We start from the raw sequence: 20,540 nt of genomic DNA on the forward strand, positions 1-20,540 counted from the left end.
CGGAGTACCCGGAGAAAACCCACACTGACACAGGGAGAACATGCAAACTCTGCACAGGAGAGAAAGGAAAGAAAGCACAACTCAAGTGCACACTCACACCTCCCACAGCTTCACTACTTCCTCCTCTCTCTCAGACAGAGATGTTGGTATTAAGTCATGCCGACTGCCAGACTTAATAAGATAGAGCTATATTGGACAATAATGTCACGACCTTTGCAACCCTATAATCAAGTGCCCAACCCCTGCTTGTCCTGACTAACAAAGAAGACTTAAGCCACTGTTACTGAAGCGAGTAAGTGTATATTCTACGATGAAAAAGAAATTAATAACATCAGGAATTAAAAAAGGGCTAAAAAGTGCACAGAGAATGGTCTACTCCACATGAGCTTACAGTTCACCTGTCATTCAGCGTTCACCTACCTCCTATACAAGGCCTTTAATCCATGGGTGAAAGGCCAAGCTTATTACTGCAGACAGCAGACAGACCAAACAGAGGTGGCTGCCTGCTCGACACTGCAGTATAACACTGCCACTTTTATCTTATTTACATGCTTAGGCAAGAAGTGGGGATTATACTTTATAAATAAAGGCATCCTGCCATGAGAAATTAGTGCTTTAATTATTTGGGTGAATGGTGCTGCTCTTCCTTTTCTGGCAGCAGATTAATGACGTAGATCTATTAATGCTATTAGAGATCTACGCTGAACAGCTCAGAAACTGTGTGTGTATGAGTGTGTGTTAGTCAAGAATTAATGCTGTAATTATTACAACCTAAATGAGGCTAGGATTTATCTGATGGATGCTGAAATTGGATTTCCTGTGCAGGGATAGTGAATCATTAGATTGCTCCTCACACAGAACCAATAGTAATGTTTAACTGGGGTTTTCAACCACCTAAAGGGACATTTAACCCCAGTAAAGAAAAAAATGCATATTTGTCCTCTTACCTATTTATCAGTCTGCATTGTTCTGGTGTGAGTTGCTGAGTGTTGGAGATGTCTGCCTTCTCTCGACTATTATAGAACTAGATGGCACTCAGCTTGTGGTGCTTAAAGTGCCAAAAAGTACATTAGAAAAACTCAACAGCGATGTCTCTTTCCAGGATTTATGATCTGGTTACTTAAGATAATCCACAGACTTTGTTGTGAGCAGATTCATGTAGGCACTATTTCCTTTCTACCAAACTACACCTGCCAACAGTATCACCCTGCAGCGTGCATCTACTGCTAGCTCACCTAGCACCACTGAGCTAGCTAACATTACAACTCAGCTGAGGAGGATGCCATTAATGTTTCCATCTTAAGCCATCACGAGCACGAAACTCCCTTCTAGGAGTAGATGCAGACATCTCTATGGCCAACACATTCTCACAATGTCCTTGTCAAATATCTACATTTGGTCATGGACTTTCCACATCCAGATAGGACATGAAAGGTACCCTGGGTGTGTTGGTTATTGACGTTTTGGGACACCATGTCAAGTTCTGCCTGTTACATGCATTGTCTTCTTTCAAAACACAACAACAACAAAAAACACCTGGTTGGGTTTAGGGAAAAAAGCAGGCTTTCGCTTTAGAATCTTACAGGACGGGAACACCACTGTCTTGGGTGAAAGTCTGTTTGTTGGACCCATCCACCACCCCAGCCCCACTTTCACCACCTTAACTTTCATCCTTGTCCCGCCGCATTTCCCCCTGATGCTGCCAGGCGCCGTCAAACTATAAGTGCAACCTGTTGCATGTCATGCTGACTTTAAAGGATGCCTTTTTTCATTGGTTTCTGACACTGCAAGTCACTGCCCAAGCGCCAGATTTCGACGACTTTGGAGTGAGACCAGGCTCCTATGGCCGATATCTCAAACACTCTACAACTCACACTGCAACTACCTAGATTGATAAAGAGCACTACAGGTACGTGACCCTTAACTGTCTCTTTAAAATGTATCATCAGTGTATATAGTACTTTCAAGAGGCCTAGAGAGGCCGTTTTTATAGCAATGAAATTAATATTCTTCCAAAGTCATTCTGGCTGTATAAACACTGATTAGTTACACATTGACATCTCCAGGTGTGGCAGCTTCAGTCTCACCTACACCACCGACGGCTCAAGTGGTTTTGATGAATGCTTTACAGAAACACAGTTCGCGTATGAGTTTCAGCTCAAGTTCCGTAAACTCTCATTGACTCTGGAATTCCTTTGAAAAAATGAATTGATGATGAATTGGTGTGACTGTGCAAATAAATGATGAACATTAAAGGATAGCTGGTGGACACTCCCCTTATGTGAACTGCCCAAACAATTAATTATTGGTATTTAGCCAATGTGGTGGGTTCTTTTTTTTGAGGCTATAAAACCAACAAGGAAGTGGATAATGTTCATTTGACATCAGATGTCTTGACAAGTTTTCAATTCTCTGCACTTTCTTACTTTATCAAAGACGCAAAATGAAGCTTTGTGTGTTTTTGGCGTTCATTTTAACACTGCTGTCAGCAGGTAAGGGCACTAAAGATAAACAATCTGCACAGAAGTTCATGCAGAAATTGAGCTCATTTTTATCAATGATTGTGAACACTTTTGCCTTTTCCTTTGCCTGCAGTGTGTGGCTTAAAATGTTTCACCTGCTGGAGCGCAAACCCCGGCACCTGCACTCAGATATGGAACTGTCCTACACATTACGACCGCTGTGCCACCACCATTGGTAAGTTGAATTGACAAACACATGTGGCTTTGATATTTTGTCCTCTGTGTAATATGATCTGCGTAGTCTGAGCTTTGATTCTGTGTCTCATCACATATTTTATTAATGGAACTTTTCCTGTCTCTCTTTGTTGCAGTTGCTGAAAATATGATCACCAAAGAATGCATGAGAAGCGATGTTTGCAATAACGTGTATTCTGTGGGTGTCAGATGCTGCGCTGAAGACTTGTGTAATGGAGCAAAACACGCTGGAGTCTTTGTCCCTCTACTTCTAGCACCCTTGGCCATCATTACACTCTTCATTTGAGGCTTAACGTCCTCGGTTTTCCATTTTAATGCTGTAAAAATCTGCTGTGGTGCCTGGAGTGTTTAAACGAGGAGGCAAAATCCTGGTAATTGAAGAAATTTTGAGGCATTGGTGATCTCTGAAAGATATTTCGAACCCTTGAGGGTAGACTGTGAAATCTAAAATCCTTTTGGACAATTACGAAGAATTTGCTTTTTGCACTCTTTAATTATTCTGATGGTTATCTGTGCTGTGCCATTTCATTGTATTTTGTACATGTTTAAGAGACACTTTATATTCTTAAAATATGTGTATATATAAAACAAAATGTAATGAGAGTGAACTGGTGTCACAAAATAAAAATACTCCTGACAATTAGTCAATATTTGCTCATATTTGAACAACAGCTTTGCCACACCTTTTTCCCTTCACATTCCATATACTGCCAGAAGTATGACTCTGTGAGCTCCTTTTAAAAGAATCTAAAAACCCCACAAAAAAAACCAACAATGCAAAATTATGTTCATACAGGAAAACTGTAGCTATCTTATTTATGTAAGCTATATATTAGAGGAAAGAAGAACTTGCTTGGTGCTTCAACTGGTGAGTATACCATGCATCGTCATGTGTGTAGTTACTGAAACAGGCAGTAGAGGGCAGTACAGGAGAAATCAAAAAGTGGCACACAAACTCTTGAGAATGGTGAGATTATCTGTAAGTGGAATCTACATCTCGCAACCAACCAAGCACACAAATATTTGGGTGCATCGGTTTTCTCATTTTAGGCTATGTCTGTTCAGATAATCTAAACATATAACATATAAAAATATTGCAATTTGTTACATAGAATATGTTATTACAGAATTCTTTCAAGAGCTTGTTCTGATTGATCTTCCTCTTAAGAATCTTCCATTACTGGTATAGAAGCTGTATTTTAATGTAAGGAGCCCATATGGTGTTAGGGTTGGGTGCAAACTTTGGTTTGAGAATTTACAGGTTGTGTTTTGCCTGTAAAATTAGGTAAATCTAATGCAATCACAATCAAGTTGAGTACAAAATAACAGCTATGACTGATGTAGAATAACAAAATGCTACATTAAAAGCTGCGGACCAGCAACCCAGTTTGATTTACTGGGGTAAATATATTGCAATTATGTAATTAATGGACATTTTTTAAAGTGAAGTCATAGCCGAGAAATCACCAACTGACCCGGTGTGCACTTCTGAAAGAGCAGATCAAAACCACACCCAGCTGATTATCAGCTCAGAGTGGTTTATTACACAGTGACTGCATATAAATAAACTTACACTCCTTTGTTCAGTCACTCTTGAAGTTACTGCGGTCTGCAAAATAAAAGGCAAAACAAAACAACTGGGGTTTAACCATTGTGCAATCACTCCAGTTTCGGAGAATAACTCCTCTATGGCTGTGTGTAAACTGTATTCATCACAGTTCACAGCACTCGGGCAAGTCATCCTCTGATGTTTGTAGTTAATATTGCTTCACGTCATTGATAACGGGAAGTTAAAGTTACATTATTGGGAAAACCTATCTGTAACCCTGCATAAAAACCTGATTTTAACATCACATTTTCGAATGAACTCTGACATACCTCTAGTTAATCTATACTGCTAATTAAGTCTGTCTGTCTTTTCTATGAGTCACATAAATGCAAAAAAGAATGATGGCGCATTAGGATCTCCACACTCAGATACTGTAAATTTAACTTTAGAGTCATGTTGTCAATTAACTAACATTATGAAACTAATGAACATGACAAATTGTTTATTATTGTCATGGTTTACATATAACAGCTGAGAATTCCCACACTCTGATACATTGTAGTAAATCACATATACGCAGTGTGTGAACACTGTACCGTATGTAATTTGTTGTGATATGTTTGCTCTGGGGTCAGTTGCTGATGTTAACTTGTGAAGTAGATTGATTTAATGCTCTGTAAAGAGGCACAGAGAGCCACAGAGCCGAGGTCATATATATAAACTGGTAGCTAATGTGTTGAGCAGTAGATAAGTGAGTGTGTTTTCACCAATGGATGCTCATTTAAGGACGTAAACGCTTACAACCACTATTTGTCTTGCTCTAAAGTAACTCTCCTTCCATCCGGCATGTAAAATGTTAATATTGACATATCAGTGGGAATTTATTTGCTGCCAGTCCCGCTCCAGCTTCCAACATAAGCTGAGCTGTCTGGTAAAAGAGTATAGATGGCTGATTGTTCTGGCTGCTCTTGCACTTTAATTTTGAGATCATGTTTTTCTTGCTTAGCTGGATGATACCACAGAAAATTAAATCTGATCTACTGCTATTGTATGTTTGCAAACTGCAGATGCTGTAGATGACCTAATGTATGGATGGAGTGTTTTCTTTTTCACATTACACATCACAACACAGATGCCCAGGCTACGTCCACACAAACAGTACATTCCTTATTATTAATTAACCGCCTTCCTCAGTCTGACATCACAAGAACTGACCAGAAGAGAGACATTTAAGCAAAAATGACTGACAATAACAACTGGACACAGCGGCGAGCGCAAAAATCATTATTAAGCCACATAAAGTTAGCTAATTAACCCAACACTTGTTGAAGTATCAACAGTAGACTAAAACACTAAAGAAGACAACACAGAGATGTATAAACAATATAAACGCCACCAAGGCTGCAGCCACAAAAACACATTAGAAAGACTAGCGCAGTGACTGCACAACATGTAGTGCACACATGCAAACAACATATTGCCTCCCATTACCAGAGATGGGACCAAGTCACACATGTGCAAGTCTCAAGTAAGTCTCAAGTCTTAACCTTCAAGTCTCAAGTAAGTCCCAAGTCATTTTTTCTTGAGCAAGTCAAGTCAAGTCAAGTCAAGTCACAGGTTATGTCAAGTCAAGTCAAGTCCTGTAATAGGTCAAGTCAAGTCCAAGTCACAGGTTATGTCAAGTCCTGTAATAGGTCAAGTCCAAGTCAAGTCACATTATTATTGTAATTTTACCTGCAGAATCTGATCTTGATAAAGTGAAAAGACAAGATATAAGTAACTGTCAGTAAACACTGACTTCATCGCTGCAATGTTTACTTTGCAGGGACGACCCCCATGCGTGCGCGCACACACACACGCGCGCATACACACACTACCCAAGGCAGCAGCCAAAATCACCCATTTAGCTCATTTAACCCTGTGTTGCTCGTTCATAAAACGTACAGCCGGTCTTGTGATGAACCGGTCGGAATGTTCGCTCACGTTTTTTGGGGTTAATGTTAGCAAACAAATTAAAAAACAAGTTCCACCAAACCGATGACTCTCGGTACCCCTCCCGCTGACATGTTGATGCCTATCTGATATAAGAGGGCGTGTTTTTCCAATAAACACGTAAGGTACATAGAGAGGGCATGACTGATTGACAGGGTAGTGATCTAGTCATGACAACGCCATTCTCAGCCTGCGGCCCTTTTTAAAATTAATTTAATTTTATATTCAAACTGAAAACCTGATGTGAATAACACTCAAGTCATTCAAGTCATCGTGTCTCAAGTCAAGTCCCGAGTCTTTAACTTCCAAGTCCGAGTCAAGTCTCAAGTCTTTTATTTTTTGTCAAGTCAAGTCACAAGTCATCAAAACAGCGACTCGAGTCGACTCGAGTCCAAGTCAGAATGACTCGAGTCCCCATCTCTGCCCATTACTGACGTTCTCCTCTGTGGAGAGAAACAAAAATGAGTGTGATGTTGTGCTCACCTGTCAAAACGTTCAGTGAGTTTTGCACACCACAAAGTCCTCTACAAGATACTCCTTGTTCAGTTTCACTGCTTGCCCATTCCCTAAAGCAGAAGTCTCACTGTGGTCATCAAGTTTTCCAACATTTGAGCTGAATGAAGCTCTTCAGTCACATCAGAGATAAACAATAGTAGCAGAAAGGTGCTCACACACTGAAGGTAAAAGTGCCTTAGTGAGCACAGAGGTCACTGCTGGAGGATCCACCATGAATATGTTAGCATTAAGCATGTTAACCTGAACCAGTGTGCACCTGTTGGTGATGCAACATCCTGGGTGTATTTGATTTGGGTCACGTAGCATGCTGGTAGGGTGGTGCATTAAATCAGCTACCGCTTTGTTTTGTTTGTTTGTTTTTTAACTATGCTGAGGTAAAATAATGCTAACAGTTCTGTTTAATATGACTTTTTTTAACTAGAGATGGAAAAAAAATACTTAAGCCTAAGTAGCCTACAATTAAAACTATTGTTTGTTTTTTTTTTTAATTTCTCAAAAAAGTACAAATGCACAAAAGGTTTACAATCCATAGACAACAAATACTGGACTTTTACTCCACTACATTCATACCATTTCAGAGGGTCGTCTACTGTTTCCTATACTGTTAATATAACCTTTTACAAACTATCAAGTATATTAAAAATATATATATATATAAAAAAATATAACCCCTCGGCAAAACAGTGGTAGTACTGCAAGAAAACAAGACAAAAATACAATTTACCAAAAAAATTAAAGTAGAGTGTCCGAAATATTAAAGGAGAGTCATGAGTTTTACCTTATCAGTCATGAAAAGGGTTAAATCAGCTCCCACTTAAGGCAGGACCAGGCATTCACCTCTTTAAGAGAGACATCAAACCCAGGGATTGTGCTGGCTGTCAAGGGAAAATCTGGCCTACAACAATGAAACATCAATCATTTTAGAAGTTACATGCAGAACACCAAAACATACAAATCAAAGAAACACAGGACACAGCTTGAAAATACACTCCAACATAACTCGCCACAGGAATGAGGAGCAGTGTTTTTGCAGCCTGAGAATCTGCATATGGCGTATATATATATAGAGTAGCATGAATGAGCTACACCTGGAGCCCATTCAGACCTAATCAGGCTCTCTTAAGGTGGACTGACCTTTAAGGTGCCAACTTGTTAATGTATAAGTCCTAAATGAAAGGTCTGACTCTATGATCTAAAATATCTTTAATAGTCCCAAACAAACTATAATAGAAAAAATATACTGATGGAGAAAAGATCTCAGGAAAGTTAAAGAGAAAGTGAAATAAAGAATGATGAAATAGCAGTAACAGATTTCTCTCTGTGGTGTATTCCCTAACCAGTCCAGTGTGAATAACATCTTAAATAAGCATCATTTCCGCTTTCTGTTACGTCAATGTTATTACTAACGCAAGCATGTCTCTTTCCTTACAGGGTCACATCTCATCTTCCCCTTTTAGCCCTACGAGTGACAAACTAATTTCCAGTCCACCATCACAGGCCACTATAAATACATTACAGAGTATTCAAGACAGCTGTGCTCAGTGCTAGAAACAAATAATCAGACTTTATCTCTTTCGATGGCACCCAAAGTGCGTTTCGTTCTCTAATGAAGACTGAAAATTGCAACACATCGAGCGAAAAAAAGACATCCGCTGGTTAATTGAATCATCGCGGTTGAGCAGGTTTGAGATTAATTCCACGTAAGGAGAAGATCAAAAGCGAGCCAGTTAGAAGGACGTCGAGGGGAATAAGAGCACTGAGGCTTGTGGGATAATCCCATTAAGAGCTGCACATTCATTCAGACTGAGGAGCCACAGCTGTACAGTATGTAAGAGATTAGGGCTGTGATGGAGAGGGGTCACAAGCAAACCTGTATTTCCACAGTTTCAGGACACTGTGGTGTATTATTCTGTGCACTCAGTATTAGGTCTTTTTAATTATGATTCTGAGCAATGATCAACCACTATGAAAGCCATTTCAGAGTTTGTCTCTGGAACAGATTGGATTACAAAAACGAAGAGAAATGCATGCGTCATTGCTTAATACTGATTGCCAAGGACATATTTTAATACACTGGAATACATATTTACATTGTATGTATGTATGTATATATATTTATACACGTATCCCTGCAGGTTATAGCAATGATGTCATCTCTGACTACACTGCAAGTATATCACCTAAGATTACACTTTATTCTTTCGGAGTCTTGGTTTATCTGTCTATGCATGAATATTGATACTGAGGAAGCGGCTCATTGTAGCATCTGCCACAGAGGCAAACTATTCATTGTCAAGGTCACCTGCTCAACGTCCGGGATGACATTTTATCATACCACACAGTGTTTATCAAAGCTTAACACCATGGATGAAAGGCAGCAAAAATCTGTGATTGAAACAAGACTAAAATTGTCCACAGCCACACTAGCGGCTCTGTGAGGCTGTTGTTTGGCATAGTCATGCTTTGAGCTAAATAAGCTCGCTAACATGTTCACAATGAAAATGCTAACTACTGTTCAGCAAGCATAAGGTTAGTTTCTATGAACAGATTTTGCATTTGTGTGCAGATCTGTAGGCAATGGGACATGATTTTGGTATCGGAAGTGTTCTGGTTTCCGTTTGTAGACGAATAGTACTGACTAATAATGTTTGAATGATAGGTAAACAGTCCGTGTCGAGATGCTGAATGCATTGGCCGAATTGCAATCTCTGAACCCACTGGCTATGTCTCATAACGAGTTAACTTTAAAATATCTTATTTGCAAATATCTGTTTACAGAGATTAGCCTAAATGACCAGCGCCAGAAAAACATTCTTAGCTCAGATATCCGTCAGCTACACTGGATCAGTTGGAATCCCCAGAGGCTTATTGTCTTCAGACAATAGCCGATGGGTTCTGAGATTGGTACAATGCTTACCAAATTCACCATCTTGGTGTTGTGTGTTAGCCTGCTAAAATAATTATCAGAAAGTACAGTTGAGGGCTTGCCTGGGTCCAGACCTTTGAATCTGCCCACTCCATCGCAATCAAGTTGACCGATTCATCTGGCATTGTGACATGAAACAGCAGTTTCTTGGTAAAAATAATTAACAGTCACTGAGGGACACGGTGGGACTAAAGTAGCCAATTAGGATCTGGGACAGGACGAACACTGTTGTCCAGTGGTGCACCACAACCAATGAGTAGTAATTACAACAATGGCGAGCGCTATAGACGAGATAGAGGCTCCTATCGAAGCTGCACTAAATGGACATGTCTTCTCAAACATCCTCTTCACTCTTAAAAGCCTAGCAAAACAGTCATGTTGGCATTGCTATGCATTGGTGTGGACATAAAATTACATTTGATTCAGGTGGATACATTGGTCTCTAGTACCTGGTTAGAGAAAATCAAATCCTCTTCCTCTACAGAAATCACCTCAAGTGGGTGCAATGTGAGACTGAAGATGGAAGCAGAGTGAAACAGGCAAGCTGAGGGCCTGAGGCTGATGCAAATGTCATTAGTTTGCAGCATTTAGCATAAACCAAAGTACTGGACCATTAGAAATGTGGACTTGATGCTTTTGTTCGATGAAAAGTTAAGGGGTCGTCAAAATTATTACAATTTACCCCGACAGGGACATGAACATCTGCACCACATTTCATGGCAATCTTTCCAGTAGCTGTAGAGATATTTTTCTTAAAACCACAAATTTCAACTTCCTGGTTGCGCTAGAGGAAAAGTTTAGATAATTGCTTAAGTTATTAAAATAAATCCTCCAGGGAACATGGATATCTTTTTAAAATGTCATGCCAATCCTATAGTTGATGAGATATTTTTGTCCGGACCAAGGCGGCGTCACTAGCCTGACTAAAAATGCAAGATCTGAATCTCCCGACGGACTTAAAAATCTCTGCTCCTTTATCAACTGCCCGATCAAAACTAACAGTGGAGAACAGTTGTTTCTCAAGGCAAATCATTGGTATGTAAATGTTATACAGTTTTGTTAAAAAAAAAATCTTCTGCCTGATAAATAAACATAAAATACCCAGTACCACACAAGCACATCACATGCTGTATTCAGTGCTGTTTCACTGAAGAACAATCCCACATTTTCAGATCTGTGGTTGTGTGATTAAAATGGACGAAACAAACACCAACTGAACATGCAGTCCTAGGCTATAACAAAAGGGAAGAAGCCTCATAGAAACAGACTGACTCACAAAAGCAGAACATTGAAAATGTGCTTTATCATGCAAGTCATATTTATTTTTAAATAATCAAGGCAATATAAACAGAGGAGAAAGCAGAGATGTAAAACCTCCCAAAGAATACTGAAACTGATACAAACTGAGAACAACAGAGGAAGGTTTGAAATCAAAGCTCCTGCCAAGAAATGTAATGTATAACAGATTCTCTTGACAAACGACTAGAAAGAAAATAATTAAATCCAACATCCTCCATAAATTTGAGACGAATAAATATAATTCTTCAAATAAATATACCACGATCAAAGCGAAACAAAATTAGGTCTCTAAATAAAAGATTTGGCAATACAATACAAAATATGTATTAACGGCATTAGTCAAACTGGTGTATTTACAAAGAGATGGATGACTGTGTGATTGTGTGTGTGCGTAGTTATAAGTGTGTGTGTGTGTTTGTGTGTGTGTGTGTGAGATCTCATTCCACAGAGCAGAAGTTATCCAAAGCGTTCTCTCGGGTCTTGGGGAGCTCACGCTGTTCCAGTAGTCGGTACTGGAAGGAAACACGGTTGATGTAGTTCCCACTGGACACCAGCCTCACCACTGAGTTATCACAACCAATCTTCATCTGGGCTGAAGGGCCAGAGAGAGAAAAACAAATCCTTTACACTGGAGCACATTCTTGGTCACCAGCCAGTCCTTCTTAGCCTGGTTATGACAAGTGTGTGTGTCTTTGTTCTGTGTGTGAAGGGTTTAGCATTGCACCAATCGAGATAAGTCAATAAAAATATTATAGTATTGTACAGTAGTATTGCATATTGCGATTCAAAATGTAGGAATATTTTATTCCCATGTTAATAAAAGAGCCTTGATAGTGCATCTTTAATTACATTTGTTTTTTTTTTCCAGATATTTTCAATTTTTGATATTAAAATAAGGTGAAAATCAAGTTGTAAAATACATAACTGCATGGCAAATATTTCACCATGAGAAATGATCTTTTATTTTTGTATTTTGAAGGACTTATCTGCAGTATCATCTGTCAGAACTTATATTATTGGAAGCATATTTTGAACTGTCCTCACCACGAGAGAACCATTGTACCTCGTCATAGGACCCTGCTGTAAAACTAGTGAACAGCGTTTTAATGTGTGCGATAATATGCAGCCAGAAATTAGTTTAAATGTTTTTGCCAGTATGATGAAATGTGCCAAACTGTGTTTAAAATCAGGGTAATTTTCAGTGAAAATCTGCAGGCATAGCATAGCAAATCATATCATTGTCCATTACAAGGAGTCATATTTCTGACGGAAACCTGCTGTTACAGTGATAATCACATATTCACACTGGAGGGAAACTGGAGGGGTTCAGACTCACCGAGCCCACTGAGGGAGAAACAGAGGTCAGCTACAGGGAACATCATCGAGGTGTCCACCCCATTTCCCCCGAGCAGCTCCACATAGTCACCAGACCCCGAACAGCCTGTCCATACCTGCCTCTGTTACATAAACAAACAAACAAAAAACATTAGATTCCGTGCTGAAGTGCAGCTAAAGCTAGCAGGAAACATAAGTTCTTTTTTTTTTTTCCCCACTAGTGGCGCTATGGAGCACTGTGTTGATGAACAGCTTTGTATCTTGTGTCTACTGGCACATTGCTAGTAGTTAAAGTAGTCACAAGTAATGTTGAAGAAAGTTTCATCTGTGTTGGTGAGAAATATCTGTCCTGAAAATATAGATAATCATGTTTGGTTAGAAGAAAACTCAGCAGGGCATCTTCTTTAAATCCCAGCTTGTCTGCATGTTGTCGGTTAATGTGTGGTACTGATTACCCTCCTGAGATCCTGTGTCCTCATATGAAGACATTAGATTTTGGGTTTACTTGACCTTATACATCTTTCTGCTTGAATTAGATCTCTCGTCCTTGTTTGTGGACACTTTTTTGGGCCATCTAGTGGTAGTAAGACCACAATACACTAATCCATGTAAAAACAAGATGGCAGCCATCTCTGCCAAGTCAGGCTGCAGCTGATCCTGACACAAAGGTGGACAAGGTCCAAAACCTGATCACATTTTATGGTCGAAACTTGTTTAATTTATGATTAATAATGTTTGTAGTTTGAAAGGTCAACAAATGTGACCAATTTTAGCAACAGTAACAAGTTAAGACACTCTTCATTAGAAAGTACATCATTTGCAGACATTGGGACTTTATTAGCATTCCTTTGAGGACATTAGGGCTTATTATTATTGACAACATTTAGGGGTTTTTTTTATACTTATAAGTTCCTACTAATCTTAGATAGCTAGGAAAAATTGAAAATGCACACCAAACAAAATTTCGGGTCTCAGGATGTCAGAGCAGTGTCTCTCAAAGGGGGTTTCCGTACCCCTAGGGGTACTTTGGAGTACTGCAGAGGAGTATGTGAGATTTTTTTCATTCATCTTCTAACCGCTTCATCCTCTTGATCACTAAACTGTAAGTGCAGCTTATCAAAAAGATGCAGTTTAGTTCAACTACTGTCTTAGTGTTATTGCTTGGTGACAAAAAATGGTCTGCCATGAATTTATTGACAGATTCTAAACATTTTAAAAGGAAGCATGTCAGTGTTTTTTAGTTACACTGATGGCACAATGCTGTATTGTACGTCTTAATATAGGCCTTTTTTCCCCACACAGGTCAGGGGCTACTTGGCTGAAAAAATATTTTAAAGGGGGAACATTATTGAAAGAAAGTTGAGAAACCACTGCATTAAAGCAGTTACTATAAACACTGCTAACAGATGGTTCTATCTAACTATCACGTAGGCAGTAATCTGATATTCTGTTGCTATATACTCTAAGGCTAAAGGGTACCTTGGTCCATCATATTTTCTTTCAAAGCATACTTTTTACATAAAATAAGATTACATGCAGCTGTGCCTGTAAAACAGTTCATACAAATCATCTCAGAAACGGAAAAATGTACAACATTTCTGTAGAAGTGTCAGGTTGTTGTATTTGGCCCAACAAATGCAGCCCTTACAGTTTATCATAATGTCAACAGTCAGACCAGCTGCAGGAGTCGTTCTCTTCTGTCCAGGTTTTTAATCAACATGTTTTACATAATTTCTGCCCTTCTTTAGTTTGAGGGATTTTGATGTCATGTGGTGTTCATTACTGAAAGTTTATGAACCATTAAAGGAATACTTCACCTACAAAATGACCTTTTGTCAATCAGTTAGTCGGCCATGATACCTTGAATTCATGAAGAGAACTTTGTGTTTCTTGCATGCCTCAGTGAAAAATGGCGAACATATTGATTTACTGGGGACCAGGTTTAGCAACAGCTGAACTATAACAAAACATCTGCTTCCAAACTCTCACAGAACTCTTGCAGTATAATTCAAGTCTTGTTCATCCAGCCGTACACGCAGTACTTTCCAAATACAAGCATTTGTGCCAAAACATTAGTGTTGTAGTCTGAAGTTTCACTCTCCTTTCAATTTAAATATCAAGTTTTTGACAAATATGTGTGTGTTTAGGAAGTACTGACAATACGACTGAGGCACGCAAGAAACACAAAGTTTTCTTCACAAACTCAAGGTAACACGGCATGAGTAAATGTTATAAAAATGGTCATTTTGTGGGTGCGGTGTTCCTTAAAGTGAATATTTACTGATGAACAATGAGCTAAAAGCCACTATAAAGCTTCCTGAAGCAGAGTCGGGAGCTGCAGATTGAAAACAAGTTCACACAAGTGAAACCTGTCATATTGTCATTATTGATTATAGTCGCTTTAAAAATGTTTTGACTCAAATGTTCTTTACTACAATTTAAACTGTTTCATTACAATTTACACCAGAGTTCAACTTGATTGAACATTCAGCATAAAGGGTTAACAAAAATTTCACCCTCCCATTTGCTGATGACAACAGCTGATTGAAGCCTTTATGAAGCCATTGCGCCTCCACACAGGTGTTTTCAATTTGCCTAATTAGACCTTTTGCCATGGAAGTGTAATTAGACTTTGTTGCACCTGTTAGAGCAGGATAATATCTGACAACAGAATCACTCACAGCACCAGTGCGGCACTGATTTGCCAAATAGAACATTGATTTTGGACAACTCCGCAAAACCATGGATCATTTTCTATTTTCATATCTATATATGGTTAATACAATATGAATAAGGTCTAAATAGGTTAAATAAAACAAATGAGTAAGGAACCTTTTGATATGTTTGGAAATATGAGTATTTGCTTTCTTGCCAAGAGTTTGACATGAACATTGACAAGATTCACACGTGTGTAAGGTAACATTTATTATACAGATATATATATATATATCCAATATATGCTGCTGGAGCCAGAAGACGGATAGCTTAGCTTAGTATAAATACTAAAAACAGGGGGACACAGCTAGCCGGGCTCTGTTACTACAACTACATATTGTCATTTTTACACTTCTGTATTTGTTTGAATTTAACAAATGAGATATTAAAGGTACTGACAGGGGGGATTAGTAACATTTGACAGACCCAGACGAGCAGTTTTCAGCCTTTGAGCTAAACTATGCTAACGTCTCCTGAAAAATATTAAACTATTTAACTATTCCTTTAAGATTAGGAAACTATAGACCAATCTTACTGCAATAAAAACAATAAGTTAAATGTGTTAGGGTCACTATATGTAAATATTTCCCCCCGCAAAATGCTCACATAAGTTATAAAAGTTTTTTTTTAGTAGCCTGATACTGAGACTGAATTTTATTTCACTTTAGTCTCTTGCTATTTTTATGAATATACAGTAGTTAAGTGAGTAGATACAGTATGTAGGAAGATGACATCCTACTTCTAATCACACCTATGAAGCTCTGGTTGGTCAACTGTTTCTCTAAGTAGGGGAAATTGATTGATTTGGGTTCATATCCAGGTGAATGGAGTTGGTTTTGACCAGAGGCTGATAGAGCTTAATGGTTAACTTTACTAAATGGAAAAAAAGATTAGGTCAAGCTGTGATAACAAATGTGCATGTGATTAATATGACTGATACACAGATAGACGTCTTCCTATCTGAGTCATTTAAAGAAGAATTCCAAAGTTAGAAAAAGCAGTTGTTTGTCTGTCTGTCTCCGTGTCTCACCTGCGGGCTGAGCTCATTGCTTTTGGCCTGCTCCAGGCTGAGATCTGTCAGTCGGATCTCCACAGGGTAGATGATGGAGAAGCTGCAGTTCCTGCGCTGGTGTGGCATCACCATGGTGAAGCTGCCCTCTGGACTCTGAGACATGATGTTACAGGCTTTACACACACACACACACACACGCACACACACACACACACGCACACACATACAGGAGGAGAGGTTTCAAATTAACAGTTCCCCGTCACCAGAGAAACTCATTACTGACACCTCATGTCACAAATTGGACATGATCAAGGCTGACTGCGGGGAGGGGACACAATTAGGGCTGAGCATGGAAATCCAATTCCAGTTCTGATGACAAAGATAAGAAAATAATGAAATCTGAATTGATAACAGTATGGTAGACTAGACAGGCACCAACAGGAGTCGGAACAGTTTACTCCTGCAGGCATGTTGTTCATTTAGAGACATTTTCGTGGTGAAGGAGCCGTGCCAATCAAAGCTGATGAGAGAATGTTTGAATAAATATTATTGAGTGGTATTTGTTCTGCAAGATTTGGAGACGAGATTAATGACTTTTAAGTGTTGTGTGTGTGCGTGGTTTTTCCATTTTGATGAGGTAAGATCACATACAAAGGAGCAGAATGAATATAAATAAAAATCTGCTGTTATTTTAATGAAATCTGTCGAAAACAGGTGAAATATTTGTTTTCATTGGCCATGAAGGGTCCACACATGTTGAGGGACATGTTCTGAGATTTGAATGTCATTTGATGGCCAGTTTTACTCATTTGCGGCCTTCTTGTGACACAGCAGAGGCAGGATCGTGACCAGCCTCAGTTAACTGTCATTATATGAATAAGAGTTCACACATGTGCCTGAGATTTATGTTGTCTCCCTGATAAGATAATCCATTCAGACTCCCTTTTTTTTGTGTCACTGCTCTGTCTTTGTCCGTCTTTGTCTCACAGCCAGACTGTGATCGTTATGTTGCTTGACACAGTGTTAACACCGTGTTTGTCAAGCAGCTGGAAAACAGGTGCATGCCTCTCATTCAATCCCGTCCTGTCGCTCTCGGCCTTGATTAATGCTCGACCAGGCGCAAATGTCCGGCAAGGACACACATGCATGCACACAAGTCACTAGTCTAGCCTTCATTTTAGGACAAGAAAATAAACAGCACAAACCTGATTTAGATGCAAGGCTGCATTTGTTTAAATGATTGCTCATGATTTTGTTTTTTGTTTACAATTTAGTTTTTATGGATGTTGTTTCTGTTTATTTTTGCTTTTAGACTTTTTAGCCCTTGAGTGACTTGAAGGACTCACGGAAGGGGTTGTGTAGCTTTTTGACAGAGAGGGTGAAGCCACTGTCAGGGCTTTGGATGCGAAAGAAGATCATGGCGACGTTCTGTGAGGAGCGGCTGCTGGCTCCCGGTGCTGTGGAGGAGCAGTAGTCTGTGTAGCGCTGGTGCAGAGGGAGCTGGTGGTCCTGTCTGCTGGGGAACTTCTCTCCCTTCAGAACCCAGCCGTCAAACATCTGCAGCAGGAAAATCATAATTTCATTTTATGATTTCATGATTTTATTCATGATATTTGCACCACATTCTTTATATTGTTTGAGGGAAGGTGTTGGGAACCAAAAATGATCCATGTATAATATTTATTACAAAGCCACTCCCCTTAACATGCACAATATGGAGTGATAATTTTCAAGCATCGTCTTAAAAGTTGGAATAAGAATTTGAAGCAGGTGTAAAGCTCAGTATGACATACTTAGTTTTGTGTAGGAATACTGGTAAAAGAGACACAAAATTACCATCAGTGGGACTTCTCTTCACATAGGATGTGATCATGATGGAAATTTGGCAGTTCGAGAATGTGTCAAGCTAATTTTTTTTACGTAGGATGAACATGTGGTTGTTGATATATATTATATATTATATATTATATATATTAAAAAACTGAGAACTGAGTATATCAGTGATACTGTACGATGAATGAGTTGATCAATAAGCCAGTCTCCCCCCCAAAAATCCTTATTCTTTTATTATCAAACTTGATTGAACAGCATAATGTTTTTGAATAGCAAAAACACTGCTGTTAGCTTATGCTAGCTAGTTAAAATTAAGTTAATAAAAGGCAATATTATTTAACTTCAAGTGTCTTTTTTGCATGTGCCTGCGCCTGTAAGATGGTTATTTGTGCTTACAGTTTTATGTATGTGTTTATGTCTGTGTTTGCCTTTTTTATTTTTTAATTTGTGATTTTAGCTACCTGCTCTGATCTGCGCAACACTCTGGGCAAAGTGGTTTTTTTTTAATTGTGCTTTAAAAATAGATTTGTCTTGACCTTTCCAAGGATATTAGTCTAACACAGTTTACAGCACCATCTATACTGCAGTGCTGTGAATCATACTAAATTGCAACCATAATCCAACATGAATTAATTGAATTAAATTCAATCTCATTTATGCAGATGATGTGTTTGAATATAAAGATGTGTGCTGTTTGGTTGTGTTGAGCCTCTTTCTCCTGTTAAAGGGGGTCTGTGGCGTTCAGGTAACACCTCGACCCGGCGTGTAACCCCTGTCTGTGTTATAAAGTTAACCAGTCTTTCTCTTTGTTATGCCTTTTACCACTTGAGCACACACAGACTGGAGCTGCAATGTCACTGGCAGGCTTGGCTTCACAACTAAAGCCTTCCCACACTTGCTCTGAGCAGTGTGACCAATGCATGGAGGATTCAGTGGGGCGTTTGGCCCTTAAACACCGCCTTAACCCTGTCTGGCATCGTTTTAATCAAACAGAGGCAGATGAAATAGGATTCAGAGTTTAAATTCCAAAGCTTCCTTTGTGCATGGAAGACAGGACTCTTCCACTCACAAAAGGGGCTGGGGGATGCGTGGGTGTTGTTTTTGGTGAGTGGAGCCAACCTTGATGAAGTCTCCGGCGCTGCAGTCGATGTTGACATCAGACAGCTCCAGGCTGATGACCTCACTGGGCTCGGCGATGATGAAAGCAGCACAGGCCAGCTGTGGCCGAGACGCCACGAAGGTAAAGTAGCCATCGGTGGCAAGCATGTCCAAACATCCTACGCAGCATACACAAACATTACTGATTGATAATGACAGAGAGGGGATTCACGGAACAATTTTAAGTCAGTGTTTGACCACAAGTAAACATCCAGGATTTAGTGGGATCTTAAAAACTGCTCATGAACTCAAATTGTGATGTTGATCAGCTTCATGGTCAAACACAGTGAACATAGATCTTGACTGGGAAGTAGAGCTAAGATGGCTTTAGAAAGTTTGTGCCAAAATTATCCTTAAGTGTCAATTCATTCTGGGTATAACATTGACATTTCTAACATTTTGCCTTGTGCACTTTAAGAAAACATAAAACGGATGTCGTATAGTTACTGCAGGTACAGTGTTATGTACAATAAAGACTAAGTCATGGATTGTTTAAGTGATTAATTGACTGATTGATGGATATAGTATTAAAATCAGTACCTGCCTGGTCACTACAATGAGCATCTCTATACTAAATGTTTCAAATTCATCACTTAACAATGCTTAACTTTTAATTATGCAAAGTGTCTACTTGTTGTTTGCCAAGTCTGTGAGTCAAATCAGTGACTGAATAAAGACATCATTTACAGCTGCACTTACTGAGAGGTCTGCGGAAAATAAGATCCTCTGATTCTCTCTTTTGGTCCAAATTGAGCAGAGAATATAATCCATCTGCAGCTTCATTGTCCTGAATAAAAACACAACAGACACCAAATGTTAGGTTGAGAGAGACAGTCTAACCTGTCTGACTGAAGCGATGTGGAATTATTTGATTAACAGTGAAAAGTCTTACCTCAATGTAGCGACTGAGCCCCATCCTGGATGAGAGGGAGATCAGAAAGAGGAACAGCTGTGTGCGCAGAGCCACCGACATACTGGAGCGCGTCTCTCAGTGGAGTGTTTCCTGAAGCAGAGGGGAGAAAATAACAGCGCTGTGTGAGAGGTGGCAGCTTTTATAGCAGCACACACAGACAGGCATGCAGGCCCTACATCAGAGGGTCACTGACAAACACTGAGCCATGCAGACTTAGTCATTTTAATCATGTATGGAAATCTGTCAGTCATCAGACCAGTATTAGTGCACCATGCTTCCCTGTGTGTGGTCTAATAATAGCTTAATTTTGTTGAAACAAATCAGTTGAGTCAGAATGTAAACGTGCCAAATTGCATACACAATATTATTTTGTTGGTTTTTAAATTATGATGGCATTTTATTCATGAAAAATGAAGCTAACATGACAAATACTGAAATAAAAAATCCAGCAAACAAAGCAGCAAATTCATTTTCACACTTTTTTATATTCATAGAGTTCTTTTGAACATTTGGCCAGATGAAAATTAATTTTATTGGTCTATTTATTTATCTTTGTCTTTATAGATGAATGGATA

General features: G+C 39.1%; 1 protein-coding gene across 1 annotated transcript in view; it reads right to left on the reverse strand.

The window, feature by feature from the left end:
• Window positions 1-10,997: 10,997 nt before the first annotated feature.
• Window positions 10,998-20,540, reverse strand: part of LOC117252443 (corticotropin-releasing factor-binding protein-like) — a 94,001-nt gene continuing 84,458 nt past the window's right edge. Inside the window, exons 3-9 of the mRNA XM_033619333.2 lie at window positions 19,945-20,055; window positions 19,752-19,839; window positions 19,014-19,171; window positions 17,408-17,618; window positions 16,080-16,234; window positions 12,336-12,456; window positions 10,998-11,591 (exon numbers count right to left, since the gene is read on the reverse strand). Of these exons, the coding sequence (XP_033475224.1) occupies window positions 11,437-11,591; window positions 12,336-12,456; window positions 16,080-16,234; window positions 17,408-17,618; window positions 19,014-19,171; window positions 19,752-19,839; window positions 19,945-20,025 (969 nt within the window). The 5' untranslated portion in view covers window positions 20,026-20,055 and the 3' untranslated portion in view covers window positions 10,998-11,436. The remainder of the gene's footprint in view (window positions 11,592-12,335; window positions 12,457-16,079; window positions 16,235-17,407; window positions 17,619-19,013; window positions 19,172-19,751; window positions 19,840-19,944; window positions 20,056-20,540) is intronic.

This window comes from Epinephelus lanceolatus, chromosome 9, assembly GCF_041903045.1.
Source record: "Epinephelus lanceolatus isolate andai-2023 chromosome 9, ASM4190304v1, whole genome shotgun sequence".
NCBI lineage: Eukaryota > Metazoa > Chordata > Actinopteri > Perciformes > Serranidae > Epinephelus > Epinephelus lanceolatus.